Raw genomic sequence first — 20,947 nt, 5'->3', positions numbered from 1 at the left:
CATAGGACGCGCATATGGAACAGAGGAAGATAAAGACGATCATTTTTCACTCGTGCGTGAGTGCATCATGGATTCATGTCCCTCCAGCTAGAAACACCACGATAATTTGTAACCTAGGATTCCCACCTAACTCATAGTACACCTAAGCAAAAAGTTTGCTGTATGTGTTACAGGATCTTGATCCTACCTAGAAACAAGAACTCATTATTAGCTTTCAGTTACACATGGTCAGATGATTCCCTGACAATTGTAGTAAAACCCAATGCCTTTTCAAGACTGTATTTGATTTTGACGCAGAAATGCTTGTTTCAGCTCCATTCAACCTAATATCTTATCCTTGAGAAGGCTGGAACTCACAATTCATCCTTGCTCATAATCATAGTTCAATTCAGACTTCTGCATGAAGATATATCTTCTGGGCTTGACAGTTCCGTGATTTGTTCTGAAGATTGTTGCTTCGACTCCAAGAAGGGCATACGTGACCGGTAAAAGAACCTGCTGCTGCTGATGTCTCTTTTGATGCTATTCACTATTTCAATGTTTGTGAGATATCAGAAAGCACAATAAAAACCAGCTAGGGCACATGCTTTTGTTGTTGGCTGCTGATGGCCTCAGCCGTCTGAACCCATGCAGGATGTGGTCACGAGTGCCAGAGCGAAATATTACTATCGCAGGGCTTCAATGCCAGAACCAAGTGACCATGCCATCATTCAACTACCTTGAAAGTGAACAGAAAAATAAATTTCAGTTTGGTGTCAACAAATGTTGCTAAATACTTAAAAGTAAATACATAATAAATTCATGGAAGAAAATTGAATAGCCGGTGGCACAATTACCCATTCCAAACATATCCCCGGTCTCCTGGATGTGGCACTAGTTTAATGTGGCTATACAGTATACACTAATTTCAATCTTTGAGATTGGATACAAGGAGTCACTTTACTAATTACTACCGACAGCAATGGGCGTAAGTAACACACTTGCAATCTGCAAATACTTGGACTTTCATGAAGGCCATAGCCCACAGGCAACAGAAAATGAGCACATATTGATAGTGTATGCAGTTGAGGTTACTGGTCATTACCACCATCACAATAATGTGGTGAAGTAACCATGTCAGAATGAACTGTTCTCAATACAAACTCCGAAAGATCCACTTAGGAATGAAAATTAAATTAAATAATTTAGAACTTTATTTCTGTGGCTTGCATCTTGTCTCTCAACAACATGAACTATGAAGCAAACTATCTCCTCAATTCCTGCTTACCCTATCAAACCTGCACTGGCTGCACTTTCATTTCATGTGCCAGATTCCTCAAACATGGGAACATAACAAATTTGAATTTTCAGCGATCCCACATTGTCTGTCAATTACTCAATTTTAGTTATAGGTTAAGTAACTTACTCGTGGCAACTGCTACCGTGCATTTACTCTGCTTATGTAATGAAATCATGAGTTTCTTTACAGATAAAATAAAGTTCCTTATACAGTTGTGATTTGGATTTTTCAAACTGCTCATACTTAAACATTGAAAATAGAAACAGTGATCAACAAAGAATATAGTAACTAGTATTACCTCCGAGGCTGAGGTGAGGACGGTTGATCAGGAGAGGAATGAGAGGAACCACCCCTATATGGACCACGCCTTTGCCCATAAAACCCATTAGGCATTACTTGGCGCGTGGACCGTGGTATGTCATCACCATCTGCTGCGGGAAGTGGCCCAAGAGAACCAAATTCAATTGGTTCAGATGTGGATGGACCATGATTTGCCCCAGGTTCATATGAGTACACTATAAAAAATGGTGGTCCTGGAGGGCCAGATAAAGCACCAGCACCATTTGAAGCTGGAGATTGTGGTGTATAAACCCCATGCGCAATGTTCCCTGGTTTGCGCATAGAGCTTGCGGATCCAAAAGATTGCCCCTGCACAAGATATTGAGAGCTTGCCTCATGCCTGTATGAGTCATTTCTAAAAGTTCGTCGTTGCCTATCAGACTGACTCTCATCATTGGCCTGTCTATCAGACCTCATGCCAGACCTCTCCGACTGGCTACGTCCATAGCTGCGATTTGGATTTCGTTGTTTTGAGTTTATCCAGCTTCCTTCCTTATCACTATAGTCACTCCTGTCACCATTATAACCTCCTCGGTAGTTTCTTGAATTTGAGTGCCGGTCCCTAAACGGAACCTTCTGAACAGAAGCCACAGAATTGATGGCTTAGTATTTCGCAGTCCAGACTATCAAATCCATAAATCATTGCTTAATAAATCTATCTCTTGTGAAACAAAAAAAAATCACTGGCTAGAGGAACAGAAGGTAGAACTACCGTAAGGAAAACCCTACAGCTCCCTTATTCCGTGTCTTGATTCATCAGTCATGAAAACAACTCATTAGTTTTCTACTTTGTACTCCCTCCATTTTTAAACATATGACATTTAGGACAAGCTAATTAGTTCAAAAATGATTTGTACTTCATCCTAATTGTCATACGGAGGGAGTAGTAATCATTTGTTTTAGGAAAATGCTACAGTGAAGGGGGCACGGCCCAGGTTGGCTTAAAAGAAGCTCCACCCTAAATGCCACGCCACTAAGTTACTATGCTATGATTACATTCTGATGGTGGGTAACACTTGAGCTTCAAGTTGACTAAATACCGTTACAAATAAGAAAAATCCTTCAAAGAAAGAATACTATGTTGGAAAGATAAACATGTTTCAGTTGGATCTTAGAATACAGCTGGCTCAGACTAAAATGTTTCTAGCATACGACCTTCAGATCGGTATACACGGACTTAATAGTTAAGACAAGCTAGCACAGAACTGTTTTCACCAGTAAGCCACTCAAAGCTAGCAACCTGATAGTAAACAGATCAATGCTTGTGTCTATACAAAGAAGCACAGCTCTATGATATTCATGATGACATAAAGGGAATCTTTCCCACGAATCTGACCAGGTAGACTCATAAACCTTATTAGCCAGTTAAAAATTTACCAAACTGGCCTAGCAGAATCTAACAGAACTAATGGGTAGTTACGACATACGACCATCACATGAGCAATTACATTACCTAAATGGGTGACAGTATTGGTATCAGTTAAACCATGTATCAAAAGTGTAATGCTCAATAAATGGATCAACCTTGTTCAGTTTTCGTTTTTTTTAAATATAGTATTACTAACAAGTTGTCTATGCACGAGATAAGATGCTGAAAGGTATTTTAGGTTCTTACAGGATTTGGCATGTACGTTCCTGTGCCTCCACGGTATCTGGGTGCATCTTCTCCATAGTGCTGGAAAACGCCAGTACCTCTTTCCGCAGCAGGTTGCAGAGGCATCACAGGAAATACTCGTTGACCAGGACCAATCATTTGTGTCCAGTTAACATTTGGTGCAACTGGTCCTCCAGGCCCATCCCATGGCGCATGGCCCTGCAAATACATTGGTGGTACCGGAAAAGGGTATAGAACAGGACCCAGGGAACGAGCATTCTGGCAGAGTCGGGCATACTGTAGATTGTACCAATGGTTAACGAGATCACCTTTCAAGATGTCAGGCTTGTGTTCCCCAGATGGCTCAGTCATAGTACTGATTGATGCTGTTGAGGTAGCACCAGAATCTGGTTGGTGAACATCACTAAGTGAACAGAAATTTTGACACGCAATTTTGGCAGAAAGCTGATCAATTCCTTCATTTCTCTCAAACTGGGGACCAGAACCATCGCTATTCCCTGGAATAAATGGGAGGACAACGAAAGGAACTGGTGTGCCTGTTGGAACAAAAGTCAGTCCAGATTTATCAGCTTGCCTCTGCTGTGGTGAACCAAAAAGAAAAGGTGCACTAGTTCTTGTTTGTGTTGAAAAAGAATCGGACCCTGCTACTATCTCAGAAGCTTCATTAATGATTGGTACCACTGTCCCATTTCTAGGGCCATTGTCAACTTCAGTTGGGAGATGATCATTGGCATTTCCCATCTGCCCACCAGTCTTGCTATGTGTGGATGTGGCCGGTGCCGCAAAGCCAGGTTCTTTTCCCCATTTGTTTCTTGATGACCTTGTTGTATTTACAGAAACTTCATCCCATGAACTAGCATCCAGAGCTTTGCCTCTGGATGAACTGCCATGCGAAGATGGCACGTTCACAAAACCACTCCTCTTAGAGTAATCTACATTGCCTTCTCTACTTGTTTGATTCTGGAACATGCTGTTATAGGTTTCATCATCTGCACCATTATTCTCAAGAGTGAATTCCATCTGCCTTTCCAATGGGGCACCGTGTACACCATTAGGAAAAGAAGGACGTTCCTTCCCATCAATATCATAGATGTGAGGATCTCTCGCTTCAGGATCAAATTGTTTAGAATATCCAATACCATACTGATGCCAAGTTTTGTCAGTATCATGGTTTGCATCCGATGTAGTAGGCTTCTCACTCTCACTGCCATCTTCAACACTTGGTGCCAAAGTTGGATTGTGTATGTATTGGGCTGTTGGTGTCACCAATCCATGGAGGAACTGCATATTGGGCAACCATGGTGCCCCAGTTAAGTTAGGTGGTCGAACCCCAGCCAAGTGCTTTTGTAAAAAAGTTGTTGGAGCCAATAAAGGGGAATGTGCTACAGACAGATGAGAAGGTAATTGCATTGGCAATTGAATCTGTCCATTGGATCCATGCAACTTCACGGAATCCATTAAATTAACCAGAAATTGTTCATCATGGCGCATATCTGATGATTCAGAGACAGAAGGACGTTCTCCGTTCATCACACAACCATTATCTTCACGATAGCTGCTCGAAACACTATTTGAGTCAGAAACTGCCTTTGCACTAGGGTGAGATGAACTGCTCAAGGAAGACACTGGTTCATCCTGTGAAGACTTAGTGATGTCGTTGCTGTGACTGTTTGACGCTACAGAAGGTACAACTTTCTGAGGCTGCACATCAGGACGACTTCCACTCCCATGTCTTATCCATGTATTTGTGAAGAACTGATTCAATTCAGTAATTAAATCTTGTTTTGGACATTCAAGTAACTTTCCAAGCCTTTTCGCTCCATATGCAAAAGCACTGCGTATTCTAAAGAAATTGCCTGCAAAATAAAAAGAGGTCAACTCAACAGGTGATGTATTTTTGTTGCTCTTGTAGAGATCAAACTTTTCAGAGAACAACCAAAACTGTGGTAGTCATCCAATCCATATTCTTGAACCTTCTTAAGAGATTGAACCTATAATTAGCATCGAATTGCCAAAAAGATAAAATATTGACAAGGGTACTTTCCAGAGTATACAGCACAAGGAGGAAGAATTATTGTATCAAACACTTGAATCTTCTTAAGAGACTGAATCTACCATTAGCATCCAATGGCCAATAAGATAAAATATTACACACCAAGGAAAAATTTATGATATTTAAGTGCCAGACAATCAAAGTAAAATCGATTGCTGCTCTTAATTACCATATACTCAACATTGTAAGAATGAATAGAAGTATGGCAGGTATGTCTATCCCAACACTTGCTCCAGAAGGTCCTATTACAGGTCGCAAAGAATGAAGTTCTTATTGTTAGTGGTCGGATTTGTTGGTCACTTTATATGCGTATATCAGTAGAATGCTGACATTCTACAAGGAGACAAACTAGCAACCAATTACCAACAGTGAATGAAATAATTGCATGGAACACAACATACCATCAATAGCATGGAAATAGGTGAAGCCAAAGAATATTTACTCTGTTCAGTTCACCTGTAAGATGATCTTAAAGTAGGTCCATAGTTACCTTTGCTGACACTTCTTCCGAGATTATTGTTTGCACGTAAAGGATCAATAACATTGAAGTGTTTGGAAACAAATGGTCGACCCTGATTCTCCTGCGTGCGAGGCACAACTCCATATGCAGTGCTACAGTTATCCAGGAAGGACTTGTCCAGCAACAATTCACCACTGTCCATCAGCGGAGGTTCCGCTGCATGACAAAACATGAATGATCAAAAAGACTATTTTTAATCAATCATTGATTTATCAAAATAAAGTTATACGTATAGATTACCAGTCATATCTGGAAGTGAACTTATAGGAACTGGGCCCCGCAAGCTCAAACAAAATTTCTCCCAATCAAAGTTGCTGAAAAATTCCAAGAAACGGTACATAACCTGCACATGAACAAATAGAAAAATCAAAGACAAGAGAGTAAGTCACCTTCACATGCACAAATAGAAAAATCAAAAGACAACAGAGTAAGTCACCTTCACATGCACAAATAGAAAAATCAAAGACAAGAGAGTAAGTCACCTCAAGAGGTCCAGTAAAAGAGTTGTTGAATATATGAAATATGTACAGAACCAGCGTCTCCAATGCATAAGTAGATATAAGACCATGGTGAGCTCCAAGAATACGACTCTCATAGTAACACCATGCTTTTATCAATATGATACTCCGCTTGAATAAATGATTTCGACTGATCAAGTTGTCGACCTATTAGAACGCAGAATCATTAGGAGGTATGAGCAGAAAAACCAAGCACATCTGAACCAGGTGCTATATGCAATAAGCACAGCTATCAAGTTAATATAAATTCCTTACCGCACAAGATATAAATGGTAAACTTTCAAGCACCTTGCCTGGATATACAAATTAAGCTAGATTTCGAAAATAAGAATATACCTCTTCAAGAAAACAAAGTGTACATAGTCCACCAACTTGATTAAATGAGATGTCGACAGCAATGTTTTCCACAAGACACTTAATAATCTTGACCTATGCATGATACATAAAACATACGAGGATACAAATGAGTGGAGAATAAAATAAAAGTGCCAAATCATTAACGGTGACATATTCCCAAAAGAAGATACAAGAGGAGAGCGATCAGCGATAAAATGACACTGGATACATATTTGTGTACTTAGAAGGATGCTAGAAGTGTCTTCAGATGCATAATCCTCCTAAATGATACTAATAGATTAGACTTTAGCTATTTGGCCACACCATATGGTGCATAGAACTGAGTGACAGAGCAATGGCCATATTACTAAACTGAAGTTTAACTTAAGATCGTGTATTCGTTTCTGTTCTGCCTCAATTCATATAGCACAAAGTACAATAGGCAACTTCTGGTAATAACTTCACACAATTGTAATGTCATAAATGAAGGTACAATGCTAATGAAACTCTACTATATGTACGTACTCCCTCTGTTACAAATTATAAGTCATTCTAGCTTTATCCTAAGTCAAACTTCTGTAGCTTTGACCAAGTTTGTAGAAAAATGCACAAATATCTACAACAGCAATTAGCAGACGACCAATTTCGTATGGAGGTAATTCCGATGCCTATACAACAGCAAAAGGAAAAAAAATCACTCTGAAATTATAACAGGGAAAATTACCTCTGCCTGAATATACTGGACTTCTTTTACATGAAATTCAGAATTTTCACTCTTCTCTTCACGCTCCAACGCATCCCGGACAAGATTTGCCCAAATCTCCTTTAATTCATCACTATTACTAAAAGCAGTGACATCAATGTCACCATCAGGTAAGTAAGTCTTGAGAGGGACTGACCCGAAGGTAAAAACCTGTAGATACAAAGAGATCATTCTCTGTGAAGCACATTTAATCAACAAGATAATTCAGTACTGAAGACAAGAGCAAGGAATTTCCGAAATGCTAGTGTAAAATTCCCCTTGACATGCATAAGGCTTATGGAAATGTCTTTTTCAATCATCCAAGAAACATGAATGCAATAAGATAAAAGTGGTATCTCGATGCACCAGCTAGGCTGTATAGCAAATGCTCATGCCATCAGACAAGCCAAAATTTTCAGACATCCACATATGGCTACTGATTTATGACTATCAAAAAGAAATTACTAGAACTCTTCTGGCTAAAACATGCAAGTTCTTCATATCGTATTATTGGCAGAGGTTAGTTCTGTGGTTCCACAAAACTTCAGTAACAGGGTACTGGATGTGTGCAACACCCTGTGTCATAGGAATGCAATACAAAAAGAGGAAAATACAGTTTGATTACACACTGTCCAGGATCTCCATTCATACTCTTCCCCCAATGCGCAGCTTAATTTTTGCTAGTCATCCCATTGTATGAAAACCTAATACATCTAAACAGATCGTCAAATATCAGAACCGGAAGTATGGGTGTTAGGTGATCAGAGTCCCTCCTGTTCTTCTGTAACCATGAGTCACCATCTCAAGTGAGCTCTCTCTCCAGAATCAGCTTCTGTTTGTCAGGCAAACATTTGAAAAACAGAAAGTAAAGCATCGGTTATGGTCTAGCACCCTCTTTGTTAAGCAATCGTTACTCTAGTCGGTTCTTCAGCAGCAGTTTCATATATCCATCCCCACAGCGCAGTCCTCACAGCCATATACAAGAGCGTTCTCCTTCAGACAAAAGCTAATCCCTATTACTACCTGCCGTAGCAATCGGGTCACTTGGTAAGCAGTTACTGTACCTGGCACGAGAGGCAGTTCATTATGAGCCGCTGCACGTAGTGGTACACGGCCAGTCTCCGACCCTCGGAGTGTGCGTTGGGCTGGATGCGCGCGATCAGCTCAGCAGTGCGGCCCTCCGCGACCGCCCAGCGCTCGGGGTCGAGCCGCCGGGTCACCCCGGTGGACGCATTCGGCAGGAGCCCGTTGGGCACCATCCCCATGCGCCCTCCGCCTGGCGAAGACAAAACCCTGGACCCCTACACCAGCGGCAGCCAACAGAGGAGCACTCCCCGCAGCAGCGGGCTACAGCGGCGACGGGTGGCTCAGAGCACGGAGCAGCCACCCCCGGCGCGAATCGAGCCGGGCCGGTGGAGCCCCGGGAAGCGGACGGGCGGATAACCTAGAGCGAGCTTTGGATCGATGCGGTTGTGGGGAGAGTGATCGGCGGCGATGAGGAGGGGAGTGGTCGGCGTGGAGGAGGGGAGGGGAAGGCCGGAAGGGTTGATTGAGCTGGGGAGAGCCGGAAAGGGGAGGAGGAGGAGACGTGCGGGTCGGTGTTTGGTTTGGGCCGTGGGAATGTGCCGGGAAGAGGCCGGCCGGCCGACCCGACCTCTACGACGGATCTGTTTGGTTTGAAGTCAAAACCTGACACACTTTACCCTAGCATAAGTTTAGGCAAATTTGATTAAGTCACACTTTACCGCATCATAAGCCAAATTTGATTAAGTTTTAATAGTTGTTTGGTTGTACCGCTTGATTCCACTTGTCAGTGACTAAGAAAAGCAGTTAAAGTTTAGCAAACAATTTGATGAACTAATCTTACTCGATTTAGCGAGAAAATGTTGCAAACACTGACAACCATAGTATAGCAACCAAACAGACTCGATATCTCTAATACGTCAATGAGACGTGACCACATGGGCAGTGCCTTGGCTCAATGGTTGTGGAATGTGGATTTTTGATTTTTGAGAAATTCGCGGCCAATTGAATTTAATTGAATTTAAGTGTACAATACTTTTTAGTACCTTTTTGCGAGGACCTACTCCTAACTTATAATCACGCATCTAAATCTTAATTTCTAATTATTTACTAGGTCATCTAGATTAGATCATAATTTAGAGAACATGGTTACAATTTGAAACATTATAATTTAATGGACCCTATTTTTAAAAGACGTGACCCTCTTTTGTGAACATGTATCACATCTCACCTTATCTATTCTTTGCTATTTATAATAGATCATAAAAATACCAAATCAAAGAAGTTCTTGTTGGGTCCAACAGAGAATACGAATCGAAATACTCCGCTAGCTAGAATTCAACCTCTCTTCTCTCCCAGCGCGACCTCCCATGGGCCATGGCAGCACGCACCATGCATGCGGAGGTGGTTGGATTGATTTGTGGGGATGGAGGAGGGGTCCCGTGCTGTGGACACATCGCTGGGCGCTGGCCCCAGAAACGCATGGCGGGTGATGAAGAAAGAGACTTTTTTTTTTGCAAATCGTCAAGAACTACGACGGTTTTAACTCCCAGGACTGCGGGTTGATTAAGAAAAAGATGATGGACTTTTTTGCAAAATGACCATGACGGTTGGAAGAAATACGCGATGCTTTAAATATTAGGTAGAGATTATTCGGATCAAACCTGATAATCCTGATTCTCTTCATCTTTTCTCATCAACTTTCCATCTTGTAGTCTTGTAGATGCTATTAGGAGTGCAACGTAGCCATATCACTAATGGATCGCTACAATGTGGTGTCATGTCTATTGAATTAGTTTCGGTCAGACTAAATGCATCGCCATCCCGTCTTTAGCAGCCCACCTTGCCACCCAGCATTTCAAACACGCTGCTACTTTAATATGGTATTAAGCCACACCTATCATTTTCACATGTTGTTGCTTATGGTTCATATACATAAATAACACGTTCACCTTAGTATAATATGATAGTGACAGGGAGTTACCATTTTTCATCTTACCCGTCCCAAGGTAGCAAGCATGTAAAAAGTCACTTTAAATGAATGTTACAGTTTTTTTTATTTAGAAGTCGACAATAGAAAAAGGATAGTTTAAATGAGATATGCTAGTTTAAGATTATTTGGCGAAATATAATTAAGTAACTACGTAATTACATATACCTAGCCTATTTGGTTCATTTTCTGAGTCGCCACGATGTAATTATTTTTTTTAACGAACGGGCACGAGATTGTGCCTATTTCATTAATAGAGCAGGAGTTTGCAGGAAAGAAACAAAGGTAAAGAAAAAAACGACCAGCCGAGTGACTAGCCGTGCTACTCTCGCGCTAGAAGTAATGTTAGATCTTTTGCCCCGCTAGTAGCCAAGCTGACGCCTCCTTCTTGATTTTCGCCAGCAACGTCGTTGTTGAGCTCTCATGTCCATTGAAGATGCGCTCATTCCGTTCTTTCCAAATCTCCCACATGATGAGTAGAGTCAGACTTCTCAGAGCCTTACGCGGTAAATTCGGTGTTGTGGTTATATAAGTCCACGATGAACTTATCCTTGCTGCAAAGCTCTCTCGCTGTCCCTCTTGACTGATGGAAAACCCTTTCTTTCTTGCTGTTGCGCTCTCAAGCCGAGAACCAGAAGTACGCCGAGTTCGATAACAGGTTCAAGAACTCCACGCAGGACCTGCACGAGAAGTTCCGGAACACCAAGCACAAGTAAACCCGTTTGCTTCAGGAGCCCATCATGGTACCCTGATTACCATGGCAGGATGTACACCAAGAAAATATTTTTTCAGAGGCCAATAAGGAGCATCAGGAGAAAGTACACCATCACGCGAGCTCAGAACTTAAGATGTATGCGCTATACGTAAAACGCATCTGTAGCTGTAGCAGCAAGTTGCCATTGACATAGCATCGCGATTTCTTGAAATTGCACTGGTCCTTGAAGAACTGGAAGTGCGTTACTGAAGCAATGTTGCAAGGTTTTACTGTTACAGGACTGTATGTCGACTCGAGTTCTCAAGAGTCAAAACGGATACGCCAACATCTCTGTATACCCGATACAGCACACCATCAGAATGCCCAGGCAGGGAAATATGCGGGAATCCCAATACATTGAACGCACCGCACATATGGAACAGAGGACGATAAAGACGATCATTTTTTTTACTCGTGCGTGAGAGTATCCTGGAGTCCATGTCCCTCCAGCTAGAAACACCACGAGAATTGGTAATCTAGGATTCACCTAACTCCTAGCACACTTAAGTGAAGAGTTTGCTGTATGTGTTACATGATCTTGATCCTACCTAGAAACGAGAACTCTTTATTACCTTTCAGTTACACATGGCCATATAATGCCCCGATAATTGTAGTAAAACCCAATGCTTTTTCAAGATTGTATTTGATTTTGACGAAGAAATGCTTGTTCCGGTTCCATTCAACCTAATAACATATCCTTGAGAAGGTCAGAACTCAATTCATCCTTGCTCATAATCTTAGTTCAATTCTGATTTCTGCATGAAGATATATATTCTGGATTTCTGGGCTTCACAGTTCCACGATTTGTTCTGAAGATCGTTGCTTCGGTTCCAGGAAAGTTCATAAGCGACCGGTAAAATAATCTGCCGATGATGATGTCTCTTTTCATGCTATCCGCTATTCCAATGCTTGTGAGATATCAGAAAACACCATACTTTTGATGGTATTCACTATTTAGTGCTTGTGAAATATCAGACAGCACCATAAAAACCAGCTAGGGCACATGCTTTTGTTGTTGGCTGCTGATGGCCTCAACCGTCTGAACTCATGCAGGACATGGTCACGAGTGTCAGAGCAAAATATTGCTATCTCAGGGCTTCAATGCCAGAACCAAGTGACCATGCCATCATTCAACTACCTTGAAAGTTAACAGAAACATAAATTTCAGCTTGGTGACAACAAATGTTGCTGAATATACTTAGAAGAAAATACTTAGATCAATTCATGGAAGCAAATTGAAAAGCTGGTGGCACAATTACCCATTGCAAGCATATCCCCGGTCTCCCGGATGTGGTGCTAGTTTAATGTGCTTATACACTAATTTCTACCTTTGAGACCGGATATCAGGAGCCACTTTACTAATTACTACCAACTGCTATGGGCATCAGTTGAACACACTTGCACTTTGTAAATACTTTGGACTTTCATGAAGGCCATAGCCCACATGTGACAGAAAATGAGCACACATGCATAATGCATGAAGTTGAGGACTTGAGGTTACTGGTCATTATCACCATCACAATAATGTGACGAAGTACCCATGCCAGAATGATCTACTCTCAATATTTTAACTCTGGAAGATCCACTGAGGAATGAAAATTAAATTAAATAATTTAGAACATTATTTCCGTGGCTTGCATCTTTTCTCTCAACAACATGAAATACGAAGCAGACTATCTCTTCAATTCCTGCTTACCCTATCAAATCTGCACATAGCAGCACTTTCATTTCGTGTGCCGGATTTCTCAACTCATGAGAACATAACGAATTTGACCTTCCAGCGGTGCCTCATTGTCTGTCAATTACTTAATGTTAGTTATAGGTAAGTAACTTACTAGTGGCAACTGCTTACCGTGCATTTACACTGCTTATATATCGAAATCACAAGTTTCTTCACAGATAAAATAAAGTTCCTTATACAGTTATGATTTGGATTTTTCCTTAAACAGTTATGATTTGGATTTTTCAGACTGCTCATACTTAAACATTAAAAATAGAAACAGTGATCAACAAAGATTATAGTATTACCTGCGAGGCTGAGGTGAAGACGGTTGATCAGGAGAGGAATGAGAGGAACCACCCCTATATGGACCACGCCTTTGCCCATAAAACCCATTAGGCATTACTTGGCGCGTGGACCGTGGTATGTCATCACCATTTTCTGCAGGAAGTGGCCCAAGAGAACCAAATTCAATTGGTTCAGATGTGGATGGACCATGATTTGCGCCAGATTCATACGAGTACATCATAAAAAATGGTGGTCCTGGAGGGCCAGATAAAGCACCAGCACCATTTGAAGCTGTTGATTGTGGTGTGTAAACCCCATGTGCAATGTTCCCTGGTTTGCGCATAGAGCTTGCGGATCCAAAAGATTGGCCCTGCACAAGATATTGAGAGCTCGCCTCATGCCTGTATGAGTCATTTCTGTAAGTTCGCCGTTGCCTATCAGATTGACTCTCATCATTGGCCTGTCTATCAGACCTCATGCCAGACCTCTCCGACTGGCTACGTCCATAGCTGCGATTTGGATTTCGTTGTGTTGAGTTTATCCAGCTTCCTTCCTTATCACTGTAGTCACTCCTGTCACCATTATAACCTCCTCTGTAGTTTCTTGAATTTGAGTGCCGGTCCCTAAATGGAACCTTCTGAACAGAAGCCACAGAATTGACGGCTTAGTATTTCGCAGTCCAGACTATCAATTTCATAAATCATTGCTTAATAAATCTATCTCTTGCGAAACAAAGAAATCACTGTGACCAGAGGAAAAGAAGGTAGAACTACCGTAGGAAAACCCAGCAGCACCCATATTCCAAATGTCTTGACTCATCAGTCATGAAAAGAACTCATTAGTTTTCTACTTTGTACTCCCTCCATTTTTAAACATATGACATTTAGGACAAGCTAATTAGTTAAAAAATGATTTCTACTTTGTCCTAAATGTCATATGGAGGGATTAGTAACCATTTGTTTTAGGAAGTTGTACAATGAAGGGGATACATGAGCTTACTATGCTATGATTTCACTCTGATGGTGGGTAACGCATGAGTTTCAAGTTGACTAAATACAGTTACAAATAAAAAAAAATCGTTCAAAAAAAGAATACTATGTTGGAAAGATTAACATGTTTCTTTTCGATCTCAGAATACTTTCAAGACTATGGTTCCAGTGAATATCTGAGGTGTATCGTTCTTATAGAGCTCAAAAGCGCCAAAATTGTTTCTAGCATACAAGCTTCAGGATAATAATACAGCTGGTTCAGACTAAACTGTTTCTAGCATACAAGGTTCAAAGCGATCTACAATGACTTAATAGTCAAGACAAGCTAGCACAGAACTGTTTTTACCAGTAAGCGACTCAAAGCTAGCAACCTGATAGTAAACAGATCAATGCTTGTGTCTATACGATGAAGCACAAGCTCTATGATATTCATGATGACATAAAGGGAATCTTTCCCACGAATCTGACCAGGTAGACTCATAAATCTTACTAGCCCGTTAAAAATGTACCAGACTGGCCTAGCAGAATCTAACAGAACTAATGAGTAGTTACGACTTCCGATCTTCATATGAGCAATTAAATCACCTAAATGGGCGACAGTATTGGTATCAATTAACCATGTATCAAAAGTGTAATGCTCAATAAATGATCAACCTTGTTTAGTTTTCATTTTTTTAATATGTTATTACTAACAAGTTGTCTATGCACGAGATAAGATGCTAAAAGATATCTTAGATTCTTACAGGATTTGGCAAGTACGTTCCTGTGCCTCCACGGTATCTGGGTGCATCTTCTCCATAGTGCTGGAAAACGCCAGTACCTCTTTCCGCAGCAGGTTGCAGAGGCATCACAGGAAGTACTCGTTGACCAGGACCAATCATTTGTGTCCAGTTAACATTTGGTGCAACTGGTCCTCCAGGCCCATCCCATGGCGCATGGCCCTGCAAATACATTGGTGGTACCGGAAAAGGGTATAGAACAGGACCCATGGAACGAGCATTCTGACAGAGTCGCGCATACTGAAGATTGTGCCGATGGTTAACGAGATCACCTTTCAAGATGTCAGGCTTGTGTTCCCCAGATGGCTCAGTCATAGTACTGATTGATGCTGTAGAGGTAGCACCAGAATCTGGTTGGTGAACATCACTAAGCAAACAGAAATTTTGACCTGCAATTTTGGCAGAAAGCTGATCAATTCCATCGCTTTTCTCAAACTGGGGACCAGAACCATTGCTATTCCCTGGAATAAATGGGAGGACAGCAAAAGGAACTGGTGTGCCTGTTGGAACAAAAGTCAGTCCAGAGTTATCAGCTTGCCTCTGATGTGGCGAACCAAAAAGAAAAGGTGCACTAGTTCTTGTTTGTGTTGAAAAAGAATCGGACCCTGCTACTATCTCAGAAGTTTCATTAATGATTGGTACCAGTGTCCCATTTCTAGGGCCATCGTCAACTTCAGTTGGGAGATGATCATTGGCATTTCCCATCTGCCCACCAGTCTTGCTATGTGTGGATGTGGCCGGTGCCGCAAAGCCAGGTTCTTTTCCCCATTTGTTTCTTGATGACCTTGTTGTATTTACAGAAACTTCATCCCATGAACTAGCATCCAGAGCTTTGCCTCTGGATGAACTGCCATGCGAAGCGTTCACACAACCACTCCTCTTAGAGTAATCTACATTGCCTTCTCTACTTGTTTGATTCTGGAACATGCTGTTATAGGTTTCATCATCTGCACCATTATTCTCATGAGTGAATTCCATATGCCTTTCCAAGGGGGCACCGTGTACACCATTAGGAAAAGAAGGACGTTCCTTCCCATCAATATCATAGATGCGAGGATCTCTCACTTCAGGATCAAATTGTCTAGAATATCCAATACCATACTGATGCCAAGTTTTGTCAGTATCATGGTTTGCATCCGATGTAATAGGCTTCTCATTCTCACTGCCATCTTCAACATTTGGTGCCAAATTTGGATTGTGTATGTATTGGGTTGGTGTAACAAATCCATGGAGGAACTGCATATTGGGCAACCATGGTGCCCCAACTAAGTTAGGTGGTTGAACCCCAGCCAAGTGCTTTTGTGAAAAAGCTATTGGAGCCAATAAAGGGGAATGTGCTACAGACAGATGAGAAGATATTTGCATTGGCAATTGAATCTGTTCATTGGATCCATGCAACTTCACGGAATCCATTAAATTGGCCAGAACTTGTTCATCATGGCGCATATCTGATGATTCAGAGACAGAAGGAAGTTCTTCGTTCATCACACAACCATTATCTTCACGATAGCTGCTCGAAACACTATTTGAGTCAGAAACTGCCTTTGCACTAGGGTGAGATGAACTGCTCAAGGAAGACACTGATTCATCCTGTGAAGATTTGGTGTTGTGGTTGCTGTCACTGTTCGACGCTACAGAAGGAACAACTTTCAGAGGCTGCACATCAGGACGATTTCCACTCCCATGTCTTATCCATGTATTTGTGAAGAACTGATTCAATTCAGTAATTAAATCTTCTTTTGGACATTCAAGTAACTTTCCCAGCCTTTTCGCTCCATATGCAAAAGCACTGCGTATTCTAAAGAAATTGCCTGCAAAATATAAAAAAGATCAACTCAACAGGTGATGTATTTTTGTTGTTCTTGTAGAGATCAAACTTTTCACTGAACATAACCAAAACAGTGGTAGTCATCCAATCCATATACTTGAACCTTCTTAAGAGATTGAACCTATCATTAGCATCGAACTGCCAAAAAGATAAAATATTGATGAGGGTACTTTTCAGAGTATACAGCACAAGGAGGAAAAATTATTGTATCAAACACATGAATGTTATTAAGAGACTGAATCTATCATTAGCATTCAATGGCCAATAAGATAAAAGATTACACACCAACGAAAAATTTATGATATTTAAGTGCCAGACAATCAAAGTAAAATCAATTGCTGCTCTTAATTACCACATACTCAACATTGTAAGAATGAATAGAAGTATGGCAGGTATGGCTATCCCAACACTGCTCAAGGAGGTCCTATTACAGGTCGCAAATAATGAAGTTCTTATCATTAGTGGTTTGATTTGTTGGTCACTTTATATGCATATATCAGTAGAATGCTAACATTTCACAAGGAGACAAACTAGCAACCAATTACCAACAGTGAATGTATTGCGGATATCATAGAAATCCCGTTCAAAAAAGCATTAAATCAACCACAGTATACCATCAATTGCTCGGAAATAGGTGAAGCCAAAGAATTTTTACTCTGTTCTTTTCACCTGTAAGATGATCTTAAAGTAGGTCCATAGTTACCTTTGCTGACACTTCTTCCGAGATTGTTGTTTGCACGTAAAGGATCAATAATATTGAAGTGTTTGGAAACAAATGGTCGACCCTGATTCTCCTGGGTGCGAGGCACAACTCCATATGCAGTGCTACAGGTATCCAGGAAGGACTTGTCCAGCAACAATTCACCACTGTCCATCCGCGGAGGTTCCGCTGCATGACATCACATGAATGATAGAAAGGACCATTTTTAATCAATCATGGATTTATCAAAATAAAGTTATACGTATAGATTACCAGTCATATCTGGAAGTGAACTTATAGGAACTGGGCCCCGCAAGCTCAAACAAAATTTCTCCCAATCAAAGTTGCTGAAAAATTCTAAGAAACGATACATAACCTGCAAATGCACAAATAGAAAAATCAAAGACAATAGAGTAAGTCACCTTCACATGCACAAATAGAAAAATCAAAGACAAGAGAGTAAGTCACCTCAAGAGGTCCAGTAAAAGAATTGTTGAATATATGAAATATGTACAGAACCAACGTCTCCAATGCGTAAGTAGATATAAGACCATGGTGAGCTCCAAGAATACGACTTTCAAAGTAACACCATGCCTTTATCAATATGATACTCCGCTTGAACAAATGATTTCGACTGATCAAGTTGTCGATCTATTAGAAGTTTAGAATGCAGAATCATTACAAGGTGGTACGGGCAAAAAAAAAATCAAGCATCAGTTCCAAAAAAAAATCAAGCATATCTGAACCAGGTGCTATATGCAATAAGCACAGCTATCAAGTCAATATAAGTTCCTTACCGTACAAGATATAAATGGTAAAATTTCAAGCACATTGTCTGGATATACAAATTAAGCTAGACTTCGAAAATAAGAACATACCTCTTCAAGAAAACAAAGTGTACATAGTCCACCAACTTGATTAAATGAGATGTCGACAGCAATGTTTTCCACAAGACACTTAATAATCTTGACCTATGCATGATACATAAAACATACGAGGATACAAATGAGTGGAGAATAAAATAAAAGTGCCAAATCATTAACGGTGACATATTCCCAAAAGAAGATACAAGAGGAGAGCGATCAGCGATAAAATGACACTGGATACATATTTGTGTACTTAGAAGGATGCTAGAAGTGTCTTCAGATGCATAATCCTCCTAAACGATACTAATAGATTAGACTTCAGCTATTTGGCCACACCATATGGTGCATAGAACTGAGTGAAAGAGCAATGGCCATATTACTAAACTGAAGTTTAACTTAAGATCTTGTATTCGTTTCTGTTCTGCCTCAATTCATATAGCACAAAGTACAATAGGCAACTTCTGGTAATAACTTCACACAATCGTAATGTCATAAATGAAGGTACAATGCTAATGAAACTCTACTATATGTACGTACTCCCTCTGTTACAAATTATAAGTCATTCTAGCTTTATCCTAAGTCAAACTTCTGTAGCTTTGACCAAGTTTATAGAAAAATGCACAAATATCTACAACAGCAATTAGCAGACGACCAATTTCGTATGGAGGTAATTCTGATGCCTATACAACAGCAAAAGGAAAAAAATCACTCTGAAATTATAAAAGGGAAAATTACCTCTGCCTGAATATACTGGACTTCTTTTACATGAAATTCAGAATTTCCACTCTTCTCTTCACGCTCCAACGCATCCCGGACAAGATTTGCCCAAATCTCCTTTAATTCATCACTATTACTAAAAGCAGTGACATCAATGTCACCATCAGGTAAGTAAGTCTTGAGAGGGACTGACCCGAAGGTAAAAACCTGTAGACACAAAGAGATCATTCTCTGTGAAGCACATTTAATCAACAAGATAATTCAGTACTGAAGACAAGAGCAAGGAATTTCCGAAATGCTAGTGTAAAATTCCCCTTGACATGCATAAGGCTTATGGAAATGTCTTTTTCAATCATCCAAGAAACATGAATGCAATAAGATAAAAGTGGTATCTCAATGCACCAGCTAGGCTGTATAGCAAATCCTCATGCCATCAGACAAGCCATAATTTTCAGACATCCACATATGGCTACTGATTTATGACTATCAAACAGAAATTACTAGAACTCTTCTGGCTAAAACATGCAAGTTCTTCATATCGTATTATTGGCAGAGGTTAGTTCTGTGGTTCCACAAAACTTCAGTAACAGGGTACTGGATGTGTGCAACACCCTGTGTCATAGGAATGCAATAAAAAAAGAGGAAAATACAGTTTGATTACACACTGTCCAGGATCTCCATTCATACTCTTCCCCCAATGCGCAGCTTAATTTTTGCTAGTCATCCCATTGTATGAAAACCTAATACATCTAAACAGATCGTCAAATATCAGAACCGGAAGTATGGGTGTTAGGTGATCAGAGTCCCTCCTGTTCTTCTGTAACCATGAGTCACCATCTCAAGTGAGCTCTCTCTCCAGAATCAGCTTCTGTTTGTCAGGCAAACATTTGAAAAACAGAAAGTAAAGCATCGGTTATGGTCTAGCACCCTCTTTGTTAAGCAATCGTTACTCTAGTCGGTTCTTCAGCAGCAGTTTCATATATCCATCCCCACAGCGCAGTCCTCACAGCCATATACAAGAGCGTTCTCCTTCAGACAAAAGCTAATCCCTATTACTACCTGCCGTAGCAATCGGGTCACTTGGTAAGCAGTTACTGTACCTGGCACGAGAGGCAGTTCATTATGAGCCGCTGCACGTAGTGGTACACGGCCAGTCTCCGACCCTCGGAGTGTGCGTTGGGCTGGATGCGCGCGATCAGCTCAGCAGTGCGGCCCTCCGCGACCGCCCAGCGCTCGGGGTCGAGCCGCCGGGTCACCCCGGTGGACGCATTCGGCAGGAGCCCGTTGGGCACCATCCCCATGCGCCCTCCGCCTGGCGAAGACAAAACCCTGGACCCCTACACCAGCGGCAGCCAACAGAGGAGCACTCCCCGCAGCAGCGGGCTACAGCGGCGACGGGTGGCTCAGAGCACGGAGCAGCCACCCCCGGCGCGAATCGAGCCGGGCCGGTGGAGCCCCGGGAAGCGGACGGGCGGATAACCTAGAGCGAGCTTTGGATCGATGCGGTTGTGGGGAGAGTGATCGGCGGCGATGAGGAGGGGAGTGGTCGGCGTGGAGGAGGGGAGGGGAAGGCCGGAAGGGTTGATTGAGCTGGGGAGAGCCGGAAAGGGGAGGAGGAGGAGACGTGCGGGTCGGTGTTTGGTTTGGGCCGTGGGAATGTGCCGGGAAGAGGCCGGCCGGCCGACCCGACCTCTACGACGGATCTGTTTGGTTTGAAGTCAAAACCTGACACACTTTACCCTAGCATAAGTTTAGGCAAATTTGATTAAGTTTTAGCAGTTGTTTGGTTGTATTAACAAATTCTACCACTTGATTCCACTGACTAAGAAAAGCAGTCAAATTTTGGCAAACAATTTGATGAGCTAATCTTACTCGAGTTTGGCGAGAAAAT

The 20,947-nt window shown here is 41.5% G+C and overlaps 2 protein-coding genes across 10 annotated transcripts; both read right to left on the bottom strand.

The window, feature by feature from the left end:
* Window positions 1–15: 15 nt before the first annotated feature.
* LOC101756225 lies at window positions 16–9,028 on the bottom strand. 4 transcript variants are annotated; one of them, XM_004985188.2, is made up of 9 exons: window positions 8,467–9,026; window positions 7,385–7,573; window positions 6,661–6,753; window positions 6,289–6,471; window positions 6,047–6,149; window positions 5,777–5,962; window positions 3,234–5,089; window positions 1,578–2,191; window positions 16–718 (listed from the first exon to the last, which is right to left on the bottom strand). In XM_004985188.2, exons 1-9 carry the CDS (start codon window positions 8,665–8,667, stop codon window positions 715–717), a joined length of 3,429 nt encoding a protein of 1,142 aa, XP_004985245.1. In that variant the 5' UTR covers window positions 8,668–9,026; the 3' UTR covers window positions 16–714. The 4 variants fall into 4 exon arrangements, 3 of the variants coding, with proteins under 3 accessions (XP_004985245.1, XP_004985242.1, XP_012698101.2); XM_004985185.2 differs by having other exon boundaries at window positions 1,578–2,194; window positions 8,467–9,024; XR_001162994.2 differs by lacking the exon at window positions 16–718 and having other exon boundaries at window positions 1,739–2,194; window positions 3,234–3,431; window positions 3,542–5,089; window positions 8,467–9,028.
* Window positions 9,029–11,447: 2,419 nt separating this feature from the next.
* On the bottom strand, window positions 11,448–20,719 carry LOC101754595. 6 transcript variants are annotated; one of them, XM_012842649.2, is made up of 10 exons: window positions 20,157–20,716; window positions 19,075–19,263; window positions 18,352–18,444; window positions 17,942–18,124; window positions 17,747–17,849; window positions 17,477–17,662; window positions 14,910–16,756; window positions 13,198–13,811; window positions 12,866–12,964; window positions 11,448–12,307 (listed from the first exon to the last, which is right to left on the bottom strand). In XM_012842649.2, exons 1-9 carry the CDS (start codon window positions 20,355–20,357, stop codon window positions 12,958–12,960), a joined length of 3,423 nt encoding a protein of 1,140 aa, XP_012698103.1. In that variant the 5' UTR covers window positions 20,358–20,716; the 3' UTR covers window positions 11,448–12,307; window positions 12,866–12,957. The 6 variants fall into 6 exon arrangements, with proteins under 6 accessions (XP_012698103.1, XP_004985237.1, XP_012698102.1 ...); XM_004985180.3 differs by having other exon boundaries at window positions 13,198–13,814; window positions 20,157–20,715; XM_012842648.2 differs by lacking the exon at window positions 12,866–12,964 and having other exon boundaries at window positions 13,198–13,814; window positions 20,157–20,715.
* Between the last annotated feature and the right edge of the window lie 228 nt (window positions 20,720–20,947).

This window comes from Setaria italica, chromosome IX (assembly GCF_000263155.2).
Source record: "Setaria italica strain Yugu1 chromosome IX, Setaria_italica_v2.0, whole genome shotgun sequence".
Classification (NCBI taxonomy): domain Eukaryota; kingdom Viridiplantae; phylum Streptophyta; class Magnoliopsida; order Poales; family Poaceae; genus Setaria; species Setaria italica.
This window is presented reverse-complemented; position numbering and strand designations above follow the sequence as displayed.